At 36.3% G+C, this 14,651-nt stretch overlaps 2 protein-coding genes across 3 annotated transcripts; both read left to right on the top strand.

The window, feature by feature from the left end:
- Positions 1-673: 673 nt before the first annotated feature.
- On the top strand, positions 674-9,050 carry LOC132261404 (cGMP-dependent 3',5'-cyclic phosphodiesterase-like). 2 transcript variants are annotated; one of them, XM_059760206.1, is made up of 11 exons: positions 674-909; positions 1,135-1,245; positions 2,852-2,944; positions 3,117-3,283; positions 3,485-3,594; positions 5,276-5,549; positions 5,792-5,858; positions 6,097-6,255; positions 6,741-7,066; positions 7,155-7,566; positions 7,950-9,050. In XM_059760206.1, the coding sequence occupies exons 1-11, from the start codon at positions 799-801 to the stop codon at positions 8,211-8,213; spliced, it is 2,094 nt and encodes a 697-aa protein (XP_059616189.1). In that variant the 5' UTR covers positions 674-798; the 3' UTR covers positions 8,214-9,050. The 2 variants fall into 2 exon arrangements, with proteins under 2 accessions (XP_059616189.1, XP_059616188.1); XM_059760205.1 differs by having other exon boundaries at positions 1,129-1,245.
- Positions 9,051-11,774: 2,724 nt separating this feature from the next.
- On the top strand, positions 11,775-14,168 carry LOC132262012 (START domain-containing protein 10-like). The gene is made up of 3 exons (XM_059761118.1): positions 11,775-12,746; positions 12,819-13,219; positions 13,278-14,168. The coding sequence occupies exons 1-3, from the start codon at positions 12,455-12,457 to the stop codon at positions 13,386-13,388; spliced, it is 804 nt and encodes a 267-aa protein (XP_059617101.1). The 5' UTR covers positions 11,775-12,454; the 3' UTR covers positions 13,389-14,168.
- Positions 14,169-14,651: the final 483 nt, after the last annotated feature.

Raw genomic sequence — 14,651 nt, 5'->3', positions numbered from 1 at the left:
TGTTCTTGTTTATTTAGCGGCGACACAGCAATGTGTGCATTTACTAATAACCGACTAAAAATACATTGAAATCCGAGCTCGGCGTCGGTCCTGAACAACCACTGAGCACAGTCACCAGATCAGTCACGGTTTTTGAGCGTAGATATTGAATTCATTATTCCTTCGCAGCTTGCAATTTTTTTTAAACATCAGATGCGTTGAGAAATGTAATTATAGGCACTGTACTTCTTTCAGCAGAGACTTCGCCTCTCTTTAGTATCACTATTATGTTTTCTAACGAGAGATTTGTACCAATACAACATCCATAAGAACACTCAGGGTGCTATAAACCACAGAGTCTCGGATAACAGAGGAAAATTAATGTTGTTAACGCGGGCAAAAAAATATATGTAACTCGGTCACGCCTACATGTATACCTCTGTTTAGAAAGGATAATACGATTTAAGTCTAATGAAACTGTTTCAGACGTTAGTAGAATGTTTTGAAAAGCTAACTAAAACGCGTTGTTTTTCCAGACACAGGTGGCACTACGTCGATAGATGCGTCTCACGACTAAAAGCCATCTGTAAGCGAGCACAATGTTACGTAAGTGCTTCCGAGACGAAGCGCTGAGAATGCAGAACGCTGAGAGAAGAGGCAGCAGAGAGTGCAAAATTGTTGCTTCAGTCACTCGGTTGTTGACAATCTAGTCGTGAGGGCGCAAAGTGGCGACTCTCTCGGGGGTCTCATCCCAAAACTCAAATTGTGCCCAAAGTGCACAGAAATACGTAATAAGAGTGTGTGCGCCAGTGATTAGCAATGTCCGTTGGCGAGGAGATTGGCAGCAAAATGAATCACTTGACACTGATTGAAGAGTTATCAATTGCCGGAACGGATTCCATACAATTACAATGCGTTGTGAATCGATATGTAAGTTTATGTTCTCAGTTTAATTTCAACCAGTGGTTACAACCATATCAGCGCTGAGCTGATTGTATTGCCATGTTTTCTTTCTAATTTGGAATGTGATGTTCCACTGAAGATACAATATCATGTTTCATGTGACATTTGAGGCTCAAACCCAAAGGACATTTGAATCCTTTATATCCAAATTGGATGTTCTGAAAGGTATTTATTTGGTATATAAAGTTGCAGGATGTGACTGGTGCTCCAGTGGCCTTTCTTGTGCCACTCATTCCCACAAGTGATGAGGGTCTTTTACAAGTGGTTGGCGGAAAAGTTTTGGATAAAGAAATTCGATTTTCGGTAAGTTCTGCAAATATCTGCTCTTTGCTTAATGAAATAATAAGGACAAGGGAACTGCTGCGAAATTGCTTATCCTAATCTCATTTAAAACTCTTTTCAATGGAAGGCAAAAGAAAAAAAAAACATTTTGTGAGAAATCAGATTTAAAGTTTGTTTCGCATTTCATGTTCTCTTTACTTTGATAAATGGAAAACAATGAAAACTCACACTCTTTTCAACTGAGAATTTGTATATATATTCTCTCTTAGCATCTTTTTATTCCCAGCTCAATAGAATAGTCATGAAAATGTGGAATAACAATAAAGAAGCGAGATGATAATAATAGACGGTATATTACGCAAGGGATCAAAAGTCATGAAAGGAGAAATTTAGGGAGTCTTTGGGGAATTGCAAGAGCCAAGAGAAATACTTGATAAATGAGAGATGAATAAGAGTGAAGAATAGAATATTTTTGTGGTTTAGGCCAACATACATATCTTAAAGCGGATGTTTGAGGCTACATGAGAAGTAAATTCAAGGTTTCTTCTTCATGAATATGTTTTGCATTAGATATGACTTGTAATGGGTGATTTTTTTTTGTTCTGTGTATCTAAACAGTATTAGCACAAACAATAAACTATATCTGTGTAACGCAACTATGCGCATAGATAACGAAGAATGGAGAAACTGAGGTGTATGAGTGTAATCAGCTCTACATTTTCTGAACAATATTTTTGTCTATAATCATACTCTATATTGCGTGCTGGCAAGAAATTTATTTGCTAATCCCAACTTCACTGACCCACTAAGAACCACAATTACACTGATGAGCAGCACTGTCCTTCCATACTGCTATCAACTGTCGTGGAGATAAGCAAAGTTGGCACAATTTCGAATGTTTTAATACAATATAAGACGAGATTAGTTTCTTCAATCTTGGGATGATAGCTTGTACCCAGAGTATATTAAATTGCCAGTATATGACACCATATGCTCACACCATAATCATAACTTCCAATTGAGTTTTATCTAATTTGAGACAAAAAAAAGTTTCGGGAAGATGTCATAAGAGAACTAAACGAGAGTGTGAGACCCAGATATGCAAATTTTATGAAGATATTTAATACTTCTGTGTAATCAAGCAGTTGTATTTTGCCAGGTTATATTCGAAGGTTGCCTAAAAGAAATATTATTTCAAGATAGGCTTCGCAATGAAATTGAAATCCGTTGCAAGAAAGCTTCACGATCAAAAGCTTAGGGGAAAAAATGTAATTCCAATCAAGATAAATAAAAATCTGTGGAATTACATTTGAAATGCCTCCATAATTACGGTCTATTTATCAGTCAAGAATAACCTTGATTCGTAATTCAAATAGAGAAGAGTGATGGAAAATTAAAAATATTATTATTACTTTCCAATAAAAAGTGTTATTTGATAAATTTGGAAATGATACGATTGTTTGGCATTCAACTGCGCTGTTCGCTCCTGCCAATCATTCCGGTCAAACTCTATTTTATAGTTAAGATAAATGATAAGAATTAATTGAAGTATAATTACAATTCAATTAAAATCACTTGAGAACTCTAGTCGATAATTGTCTTTTCTCACTTTTATTTTTAATTGTAGGTAACATCAGATGATGTTAATAAAGTAACCAAGAATGGATTTTCATTCCTAGTCAACGAGAAACACAACGAATTTCTGGAAATGATCGAAAAGGTAATTTTTCTCTCAGTGTATATCTTCATGCAAATATCTAAATTTATTTATATGAAGTGAATATATAGAATTTGTGCAATAAAATCACTGGCGCTTCATACTGTTAGAGAGACCAAAAGCTATTTGTGTACGTTGCACTGAAACTTTTTCTGCTCTTCCATTCTGTGTACAGACTATTGGGAAGGAACAGAACATCTTATTGTTTGACATTAAGCATCCTCAGAAAAGTCCAGGAAGTGGTAACCATCACGTTGCTCTTTTTGTCAGTCTGGTCATTGAAGATAAGAGCACCACAGTGAAGCGTGAAGATTACGAGAAAATCATTCAAGAGGTGTTTAGGTAAGAGTAGTCAGATCTATTCTAGAAACTCTCATTGATTTAAATATGAAATAATTAATCCTTGAAGTCTCAAATCGATGACCTATTGGATAAAATTTATGTTATGTCACACAAATTGTGTTCATCCAGATTATCTTTAATCAATACATCATCTATGTTATATTTTCTATGCTATTATGCTGCAATTGTATCCTATTTCAGATACACTCTGGGTCATTTGTTGACAGCTTTTGAGTTATTTGAGGAAAAGCGAGTACGGGACCAGTGCCAAAATCTTCTCAGAGTCGCTCGACGCTTATTGGGAAAAATCGGTGAGTTTTCCAGTATTTGCATACATATTGGAACAGGAATAAAATTTATATCTCTTTTCCGCAATTTTACTGCGGGGTGCAATTTAAATAATCCATAATAAAATGTGAAGGGCAAAAGGCAGAAGTTACAAATAAATTAAACACCCATTTTCGGTGGGGAGATAATTGTTCAATTTCTATACCTATTACAAGATGGGACGCTAAGATTGCATCGAGGAAAAATTTAACATACAAAGCAAAAGTTTTCCCATCACACGTGTTATCAAACGAAAATATTTTCTTTCATTCTCTTCTCTTTAAATTGTAGTTGTGAATGAATTTACAATTTACACTATGAATTATGTACACTTTTGAGATTTTTCAGAATCATTCATTGAAGCCTGTGGGGAAAAAAATATCTATCGAATGAGAATCATGAAGTGAAAAATTGTTAGCTCGAAGCAATGGAAGTGTTTTAATATGGGAAATTTCACCTTCATATCCCTTAAAGCATAGGTATTTTTCTTTATTCTTGCAATTCGAAAGATGAGATGAAACAATAATTATGTCTTGTTCAATGAAAATCAAGTGAAGGCTTGGAGAATTTTATCTGTATCACTTAATTTTCCTCCTATTCACTAATATCACATTTCTCGGACAACAATTTGGATGAATTTCTCTTTTAATGTATATTTAATATCTCACATGATTGCTTTGCAAAAGTAATGCAATCTATAAAAGCCGCAATATCGTGAAAGATAGTGTAAACTTCGCAATTTCATTTTTCACACCCAATCTCACGTCGATTTGACTTGTATCGATTTCTCCCCATCCAACGATATTATTTTTAATATAAATATAGAGCAATATATTGGATGTATTTGTTCAACCAGTTTATGACATTTTGCCTGTTACCGAGCCCGTCCCAAGAGGCGGAAACGCCTCGGAAAAAGCGAGACTCTCATCACGTAATATAAAAGTCAGATGATCCCTTGTCATATCCCCTCCACAGCCAGGGAAAAGTGTGCTTTAACATTGCGAGTTGAAAATGTGGAATGCTAAGTGACTAGTCGTGAATCAAAAGGGGGAAAAGTCAATAGAGGCTAACGGAGAGAACAAAGGTACATATAGAGAGATGAAGTCGAATGGAGATGGGCAGCAAATTTATGAAAAGACGTTGAAAATGATATCAGTCTTAATTTAGCGATGATTCTCGCGAAGAATGATAAAATTCCTGGAAAAGTCAAGAGATCACTTGTGTTGGTGAACAAAAAATATACGTGAAGGGTTGATTGGTGGGAAAACAAGCAGTGCTTGGCAAGTGCTACGCCCTCTCCTGTAGAAGTATGAATAATAAATCGAATAATACGCTTGTCGAGTTTATCAGACCATTTTCAAAGTACAGGAAAATATTCGCAGAAAGCGCTCTTTAGATATTAGATTATAAGTTGTGAATAGCCGCAAGAGGCCACCGGCTGACGCCAGCCGACCTATTTTAGGATGGCTGTCAACTCCTCTTCATAGATATATAATATGCACGTATATACAGAAGTGTGTATATATAATTTAAACGTAGAGTGAATGTTTAATCTATTAAACAATTAAACTGCTAATTCAATCGATAATTCGCCTGTCATAAAGCACTTTGTCTTCCTTGGATAAAGACTGTATAGAGTGTATAATTAAATTTTTCCAATTTCAGGTGATTTGGGAAAACTCATGCGAGGCGTGATGGCAGAGGCGAAGGACTTAGCGAATGCTGAGCGTTGTTCTCTGTTTTTGATTGATAAGTATACTGGCGAGCTCGTATCGAAAGTGTTTGATGGAAATGAAGCCACCGAGGAGTTACGGATTGAGAATGGCCAAGGAATTGCTGGACATGTGGCGAATACGGGAAAACTGCTCAACATTCGCAATGCCTACCAACATCCACTCTTCTACAAGGGTGTTGATGAATTGACGGGTTTTAAAACCAGGTTGGTGTGTCACACTTTAATCCTTTTCCACCTCTTTTAACCCATAACCTTTGTACGTGTGAATATAGATATCCTCTTTGTGTACCCTTGACTCTCGTTTCATTGACTTTCTGCCATGGGAAAAAGTGTTTTTGCAAAGCAGAATCCTTTTTTCCCTAGTGCCAAAAGTTGTGGGCTTTGCTCATCGTGTTTTCACAGCAGTTAATACTGTTTTGCTTTTACTACCGCCTCTTTTTGAACAGGAGTATTCTCTGTTTTCCCATTTGTGACGAGGAAAATATCATCGGAGTCGCTCAATTGTGCAACAAGGTGAGAAAAAACATTGTGTAGCGATTTAAATATTTAATGTATCATGAAGTTATCTGAATTGGAAAATCTCCAGAAGAATTTGCAAAGTAACGCACTTTCTATGGAGACAAAAGTTGTAAGCATTTTATAATGAAATTCTTAAAATGTCTCTCTCTCTCTCTCTCTCCTCTTCAGCTCCTGAATTGGCTCTTATTGTACTTTAGGTCCATTGTAGCAATATTCTCGCTTCTATTTCCAGGCGAATGGCTTTCATTTTGACAAATGCGATGAAGAAATTGCCACAGCATTCTCCATCTACTGTGGCATCAGTATCATGCATGCTCTGGTTCATGAACGTGTTCAGAAGGCGGAAGCGCGCCACAAGCTATCCCAGGAACTTCTTCTTCACCACATGAAGGTTAGTCACCGATAATTCAGCTCACTCTGCTGTCCTTTCCCGCCCCTGTGCATCACATAATTAAACTATAAATACACATAAAGTGACAAAAAGTGCTCCACACGGATGGCATTAGCCAACGCAAAAAGGTGTCGCATTTAATGAGACTCTATATTCAGGATATCGAGTCACTCTCCGTGGGTGAGAAAGTTAAGGACACTTTAACACACGGGCAATTCACGGGAAAAAGTGTACGCAAACAATATAATGACTTTCTCACTTTGAATCCTCTTCGTTCAATATTTATACACGAAGCAATTTCAATTTTATATAACACGCTAATGAAGAAATTCTCTCTCTTTTCTTATGACAAAAATTAAATAAAGACATAAAATATCCTTCAAATATACATTACATATCTACCATTCCTTTGTTCGAGACACAATTGTATAGCGAAACAGCGATAACTCTGTCCAACGGAGTGAGCCATTATCTAATTATTTTAGGTACCTGAAGATGATGTTCAGTCGATTCTTCTGGACATGCAAAACTTTGGAAATAAGATAGACGCGTGTGCGTTCTCCTCCTTCGACTACTGCCCACGCGATATCGAGAGAATCTCATCCGTTTACATGTCCTTTCAAATGTTCAGCGATTTGGGACTTGTGCAGAAGTTCAAGATACCTAAAGATAAGTTATTGAGATTTCTGCTGCTCGTGCAGAAGGGCTACAGAGACATGCCGTATCACAACTGGACACACGCCTTCTCCGTCACCCACTTTGGCTTTTGCCTGTTGAAAAATCTCCAACTCATCGAACGTGGAATGGTGACGTAAGTTGTTGAGAGTGAAAAGGGTTCAAGCCTATACTTAGTAAATAATCTGTGTGTGTATTCGTATTCCTGCTCCTCTCATATTCAGGGATTTGCAAGCTCTGGCATTCCTGGTGGCATGCCTGTGTCACGATTTGGATCATCGTGGAACTAATAACTCGTACCAGAAACACTCAAGAAGTTCCCTCGCGAAGTTATACAGTTCTGAGGGTAGCGTGAATGAGCGACATCATCTTTCCCAAGCGATTTGCATTCTAAATGACGCCAATTGCAAGATACTCGATTCACTCGACAATCATCAATTCAAGGAGTGCATCGATGTGATTGGAGAATTGATATTAGCCACGGATTTGGCACAGCATTTTCGCATCATCAGCAATTTGCGCCAATTAACAATGGAGAATCTCAAATTGAAGCCAATGCTCTTCCTCTCCCTCCTGATGACGTGCTGTGATTTGAGTGACCAAGTCAAGCCTTGGCCCACCACGCAGTTTGTGGCGGTAAGCTGGGAATTGGATTGTAATTCGTTACAATTATAGCAATAATGGCTTCAATAGAATTCTGCCCATTAACGTAAAACACATTTATTTATTCCTATACTATCATATTAGAGCTTATCCAAAGAAAACTCTCTTTCGTGACAGCGCAAGAAAATTGGAATTGGAAAATTCTGAAAACTAATCAATAAAATGTTAATCCACCCATTATTTCTCTCCGGTTATTATCACTTCGGGCTCCAATCGCCCCAATGAAAGGAGCTGAAATTAATTTGAACCTTGCGGGCAATGCCAAGATCCATTGGCAATACCTTTTGAGTGGATAATGACCGCTTGCGCTCGAAGTAGCCTCCAGTCATATTTTGATTCCTTTCATTGTCTTGCAGGAGTTGGTGTATGCAGAATTCTTCGCTCAGGGCGATTTGGAGAAGGAGATGGGTCTGTCACCCAAAGAGATGATGGATCGCCAGAAGGCGTGCATTCCAGAATTGCAAATCGAATTTATCACCACTGTGGTGAGACCAACTTTTGAAATTCTTGCCCATATCTTCCCAGAAATAACACCTTGTCTTGACACTATTGACGACAACCGCCGAAATTGGGTAATGCTGCGAGAACAGCAACCATACTATAATTGTATCACACCATGAGGCGAAGCTTTTAGAAACAATTTTACATATGTGTGAAAATTTACAGTGCATGAAAGTGTACAGAAAGAAAATTTTGGGACGCAATTTTCAGCATACAAATCATTTTTCTTTTTACACATTATATATTTCTTTATGTCTTTCATTATTACTTACTATATAAACACTGCACTACTACTAATTAAAAAAAAATCTGTATTATATTTATCATAAAATCTCTCTGCGGGATAAGATGCGGATTTATCAAAGACGTAATATATGTGAAATTAGGTTTCAAGTAAAGCGAATTTTCTGAGAAATAAAATTGTAAAAGTATTGTGATAAAATATATATTTTTGATCTTGAAGAAATTAAACATTTAATTTTAATGAAAACGCTGATAATAGTTGGATTTCTCATTCTTTTCAAACTCAAGAACTTCATGATTAAAAAAAATCGTTACCCTTTAGGGCCAACAAGGTTCTGAACTAAACTACTTTCTTTGTAAATCTGTATATCTTTTTAATGAACAAATATATTTCTGATTCGGTCCTAAAGGGTGAATAACGAAATTCAAAAATTCAATAATTAGATAATTTCTTCGAATACCAAATACTTAAATGACCTAATTTTTACAAATAAATCAATTAAATCAATCGTAGATAAATAATTACGGTGAATGTCACAATTCTAAAGGTTCGAATAATAAAGTTAGTATCAATTTAAACTTTGATCAATATTCGCAATTATATATATATGTATATCACAATTAAAAACCTATAATATCAGAATAGAGAATAAATGTTTAGTCGTGCAGTTGAGATTTAGTTGCAGAATCAATTAGTACAAAAAGTGTCAAAATTTAGAAGTAAATTAAGAGAAAACGCCAAAACATAGAAGAAATATGTATTTTTCAGGCAATTCACTTTAACCCCAGCGCTGATATAACCAGAAAATCAATCTAATAAAAATGAACTTCTATTAGACAGATGCGAAAGATGTGAATATTCTAGTCAATTCTAGAACATACAAATTCTAAAAAGAATGTCACGCAAGGGTTAAACAATATATTCTGTTTTATGAGTGATAAAGAATGCAATATTAGTAATACCTTATACATACTTTCCAAAGAAATGTATTATGTGGCGGGAATTCAGTTATCAGAATGTAGAAGGAAGCGTGTTATATGTATATGGATTGTGTTTTATATAGAGTTGTCAATAAATAAAACGAAGTTTGAATATTTAAAATATTCAGGAAAGGAAAGTATGCATTGTACTCACTTCACCAAAAGTTTCCACTCTGGCGCTGGTATTAAATTACGCTTTGTTGGCTTCAGGAATTCCGGTGAAACGTTCTCCCCATTATTTCGTTCGGCACTTCTTTGTGAGGTATATCAGTCACCGAAATTCACCAATTATTACATGTTAAATAGAATTTATAGTCTCTCCATCAGTATACTTTTCACACCTGACCGGCTTGTGCACACTTTTTGCGTTAAATTTGTTTTCTGAAAAGTGTCTAAAAGATGTTACTCGCCGGAAAGAGAACTTTTCCGTCATTCTTTACAATATTCACACCTGGTGTCAAATATATCACGTGTCTCATCCCGTACTTGACATTGAGAGTGTCTTTTAGGTGATTTTAAAGGAAAAAGTCGTTGCATAAAGAAATTCTTTAGATTAGTTTTAAAGAAATGTCAACTATTCGCAGTACAAACGCTGTAGAAGTTGCGAATTTTTTCAAATATTCTTGACTCAGCATCTCAAAGCTGACAGCAGCAAAGTCATCTTGAATAATGTTTGAATGTTCTTTTGCACTCAATAGTCAACCATTTGGAATATTCTTTTCAGCACACGGCAGTTTGTCTGCATCAGGATCATTGTCCAGGATCACGATGCATTGAGACTCATTGGCGAGTTTAATTGAGAGCACAAGACTCAATTTACCTTCCTCAGGGTTTGGAAATTATACTGTTGGGAATACAGCTGGTCCTGGACCTGTGTTTCTCTCTCTGCTCTAGTGAAGCTTCTCTTGATAAAGAGCCATCCAACTCTATGCATGGCTGAGTAGACAAATTTCATATGGCTCATGATATTGCAGCCATCAATCAAGACTCTAGGGATGGTTTTTGAGAGCTTCTCCATGTACAGTTCCACCATTTCATCATAAAGATCATTCAAAAGTGACATATTAGGGTTGTCTACACTTCGACTTTCTAGTCATGGTGATAAATGTTTAAGAATCCCACCGTGATAGCCTCTCTCGTGTGGCAAAATTATCTGAGTACTGTTTGTCCAGTACATCCGTGTATTCGTTTTCACTCTTAGGACTAAGCAAAGCCGATATAGCCACAGTACAAACATATAGAGCACAACTGGCATATTGCTGTTGCTGCCGATGAGCAGCACTTTGCATACACCTGAGAAGAGATTGAATCATTTGCAATACTCTCAAATTTTGTTCATTGCATTGAAGCGGCTGTCGTGGCGCCACGCAGAATATTGTCTAGCGAGCAGGAGCAATTTCAGCCTCTCCTACTCACAATCCCTCACCAACTTTTGGATCTCCGCCAGGGTGGTTTCATTATTATACTCACTCTAGTCATTTCGTCACTTAACTCGATCGATCCGGAATCAAACTGATGAAAATTCTCTCCGGACATCCTCTCTTTGTGGTGGTTTCGTTCAGTATCTTAAATGGTATGACGGATAGAAGAACGTAAATAACGTTACCATTAGGCAATTCAAACAGTGATAATTGATAATAAAACGCGCCTTTTATGGGAAAAATATTTTTAGAGCTATTCTGTATTATACAGTTCCATCAAATTGCTCACCCAAATATCTCTCAATTTGCATGCTTTTATCACATTTCAAATATGTATGTATATAAACGATATTGTTTATTTACACACAAGGCGCCTCGTGAAAATTATTCCAAAATCCAAATACATTCAATACTTTTAAGACGTTAATTAAATTGTTTTTTGTATCAGTATGTGAGAAGTCAGGGTAGCGGAAAATCATCAAACACTAGACAAGCACACGTGTATTTCTCAATTTTCTCATATATTTCACGCCTAATAAGTTACCGATATAGTGTAATGATTGAGGAATTTAAGAGTATAACTAGTGATTCAAATTGTTATTAAGTGAACTCACTAAGAAAACTCTTAAAAAAAATTCTCTTTAAAGGTTTAAGTAAATACAAAAATTATTTTTTTTTACTATTCTCTTGAATAATCTACAGGTTTACTTGAAAGTTTTCTAGTGTTTTATTACGGTAACACAATTATCGATGCAGCATTTACGTAAAACTGAAATTCCACGGCATGGAACTATCAAGGAATGGCAGAGAGACATATTTAATTTACCATGGCAAAATTTGTATTATGAGAAATACACAATTTTGCTGAAGAGCCCTGTAAAGTTACAAGAATATCTCCCCCTGATTTTACAGTAAAAGCCTGCGCACACTCTCCAGCACTTCCCCACTGGCAATAGAGCATTTTCCACACTTCAGTCAGAAAGACAGCGCTTTGTATTGCAGAAGAAGATATTTTTTCAGTAAATATTCTCCATGTTGTAGAATTAGTTGAGTTTGTGAACACATTCCGAAGCAATTTGTTGATACATTTTACTAATTTCAAAGTGTGAACTTTATCTCAAAAACAAACACCATTTATATCGCTATACTTGGGCATGATTATAAAAAAAAATATTGAGTTGGCAAAATGCAAAGTTTTGTTACTGTGAGTTTTTCTTTGGTTTTTCACTCTAAAATAAGAATGTACATATGGTAATTTGGTGGAGTGCTAGAGAGGCACATGCCTAGTGATAATTGATTTAATTTTGGGAGCTGACTTTACAGGATTTGGGACACATTCATGAATGTATAATAAAATCCACTATCACGAAATCTTAATCGATAAATGTTTTCATATGATCTAATTTCACAAAACATATGACCAATGCGTAATTCAAGTAATACAACATTACAGTACGAACATTCTGGGGAGAGTTCTTTAAACAAGTGGGAATTTGAGTGAATGCGAGCCACGTTGTGAAGTAAACTGATTATAGAAATCAAATTGACTGCAGTTAATAAAATATTAATTTGACTCAAATCGACAAACTTCGCACAAACTCTCTGTCGTTACACACGCGTCCTGATATCAAAGTTTAACATACCCGAGGGATATAAAAAAAATCTGAGAGTAACATTTGTGTGATTTCACGTTGAGCATTTCAATCGATAAGATTATGGCTCGTATTGCTGACGACACTGACTTTGAGATGCTCAAGTGCCTCGTGAACAGCAACGAAGGCTGGACGTTGGAGCTATCGAAAGCCAACACGGAAGTGTGGACGCGTCCCGTGGTGGGATGTGATTTTCACATGGTAAAAATCAACACCTTGTTTGACGACATCACAACCGACACGCTGTTCGATGTCCTCCATGACCCAGACTATAGACGAGTTTGGGATACCCACATGCTGGCCAGTGAGGAGATTGGCATCTTCAACGTCAACAACGATGTTGGATACTATGCAAGTCAGTAGAATTTGTATATAGAAAAGATCTTTGTTGATGTGAAATTATTAAGCAAATCCCTTTCGTTTGCAGTGAGTTGTCCTCCGCCACTGAAGCCACGAGATTTCGTGCTGATGCGCTCATGGCTTGACACTGGTCCGCATGGCGAACAGATGCTCATCTCCCGGTCTGTCACCCATCGTGATTGGCCGCCCAGGAAGGGTTACGTTAGGGCTACGTCGCACATCACTGGCTTCCTTCTGCGCTCTCAGAACGGTCAGTGCATCTTGAGCTATGTGGCTCACTGTGATCCCCAAGGAGCCCTCCCGCCCTGGCTAGTCAACAAGGTCACTCACACGCTGGGGCCGCGCATGATTAAGGATCTCAAGAAGGCAGCCCTCGGTTATGTTGAATGGAAAAATTCACAGACACACTTTCGGAAACCGTGGAGGTACCCAGAGGAAATTGCCGTGCCACGGATTTCATTATCAGAAGTACGATAAGAAGCTACATGTAAACAAATGTCTAAATTAATAATATGATTATCTTCAGTTTAAGGGTATTGAAGACAAGCCTACGGAAAATAATGTACCTTGTGAAGATATGATCAGCAGCACAACCAAGTCAGCAAAGGAGAGCAAGAAGAAGAAACGGCTATTCTAAGGAAATGACTAAGAAATCTACATATGACTATAATTTAAATTGTTACTTTAGTTTAGAAAAATATTAGACATCGAATTTTCGAAACCATGCCCTAAGATATACTTTCTCTAGGCAAAATCGAAATTTTAACAAGTATTTGAATTATCCTAGAAACTGTAGGTGTATATTTCTGTGTAAATCACGGTGATATTTTTAAAAGTACCTTAGGAGGCATACAACTATTTTAATATAGAGATTAAAGCAAAAAAAAAAACCGAAGATAAGCATTGTTAATTGTTGAAGAGGAATACTCGTATAACATATTGTTGATCAATTGAGAGGACAAGACGATAATCTTTAACTTCTTTTCTATACTCACACGCTGTCTTTTCTCTAAAAAAAATTACAATTCTCGACTCGAACGAATAAGTACGTCTTTTCTATTTTAACAATAGATTTTTTTAAACTTTCTAACGACAACCTTCCACACATATATACATATAATGTAATTATTGATAGCATGTGAGCTAAATTATTACATAAATTAGTCAATATAGACTGCAATTAATATGTATTTATTGTAAATGTAAAACGTAAAGTGAATAATTTTAGAAATAAACAGCAACGAAATTTCGAGTTCACATGGTTTAAACCTTATGTTAAAAGTTATTGACACTATGTAAATTAATCAATTGCAAATCCAATTAATCCTATTCAATTACAATTTAAGCCAATATCGGACTTATTGTTTTTTTAAGACGAAATGACTGCTATTTAAACTATTGACGAAATAAAGGAAGATCTGGGAGTTTTCTAAACTTCGAAGTCTCTTTCATATCGACAGACCTTGAAACACTTTCTAGGGAGAGTGGGAAATGTCAACACCCGAAATCCTTCAATGGCCACAAGAATCAACAAGTTTCTTCAATCACACTTAGAAGAATGACGACAGGGGATATAAATAAAGCCATAGTGATGATTGGCCATAGGAATTAGGATTCTCGAAATATTTGCTATTAAACCAATGAGGAAGGCGATATAATTAAGAGTTAGTTTTACCTTCGTGAAAAATCAGTCGTCATCTTTTCCTTCTTTAGCAAAAAACAAACAAAAAAGGCATTCGAAATATCATGATAACGTCACAACATGAATTTTCCCACCTGAATAGAGAAATTAAGGCAGCGATGGAAAAGGTAGAAAATTCAGATAAAAAATACTAGATTAAATCGATTTATCGATTTTTCTGCATGACTCCAAAAAGATCTAATTAAAACAGTTTGTAGC

The sequence above is a fragment of the Phlebotomus argentipes genome, unplaced genomic scaffold, assembly GCF_947086385.1.
Source record: "Phlebotomus argentipes unplaced genomic scaffold, Phlebotomus argentipes genome assembly contig_15, whole genome shotgun sequence".
In the NCBI taxonomy this organism is placed as follows: Eukaryota; Metazoa; Arthropoda; class Insecta; order Diptera; family Psychodidae; genus Phlebotomus; species Phlebotomus argentipes.
The sequence above is the reverse complement of the archived record's forward strand: the minus strand, read 5'-3'. Positions and strand labels throughout refer to the sequence as shown.

Bases quoted from the DNA above. Each gene is read 5' to 3' on its own strand.
- LOC132261404 (XM_059760205.1), top strand. From the start codon at position 799: ATGTCCGTTGGCGAGGAGATTGGCAGCAAAATGAATCACTTGACACTG. The intron at 910-1,128 runs GTAAGTTTATGT...TGGTATATAAAG, and splicing joins AATGCGTTGTGAATCGATAT to TTGCAGGATGTGACTGGTGC. The intron at 7,567-7,949 runs GTAAGCTGGGAA...ATTGTCTTGCAG, and splicing joins CCACCACGCAGTTTGTGGCG to GAGTTGGTGTATGCAGAATT.
- LOC132262012 (XM_059761118.1), top strand. From the start codon at position 12,455: ATGGCTCGTATTGCTGACGACACTGACTTTGAGATGCTCAAGTGCCTC. The intron at 12,747-12,818 runs GTCAGTAGAATT...TTTCGTTTGCAG, and splicing joins CGATGTTGGATACTATGCAA to TGAGTTGTCCTCCGCCACTG. The intron at 13,220-13,277 runs GTACGATAAGAA...GATTATCTTCAG, and splicing joins CACGGATTTCATTATCAGAA to TTTAAGGGTATTGAAGACAA.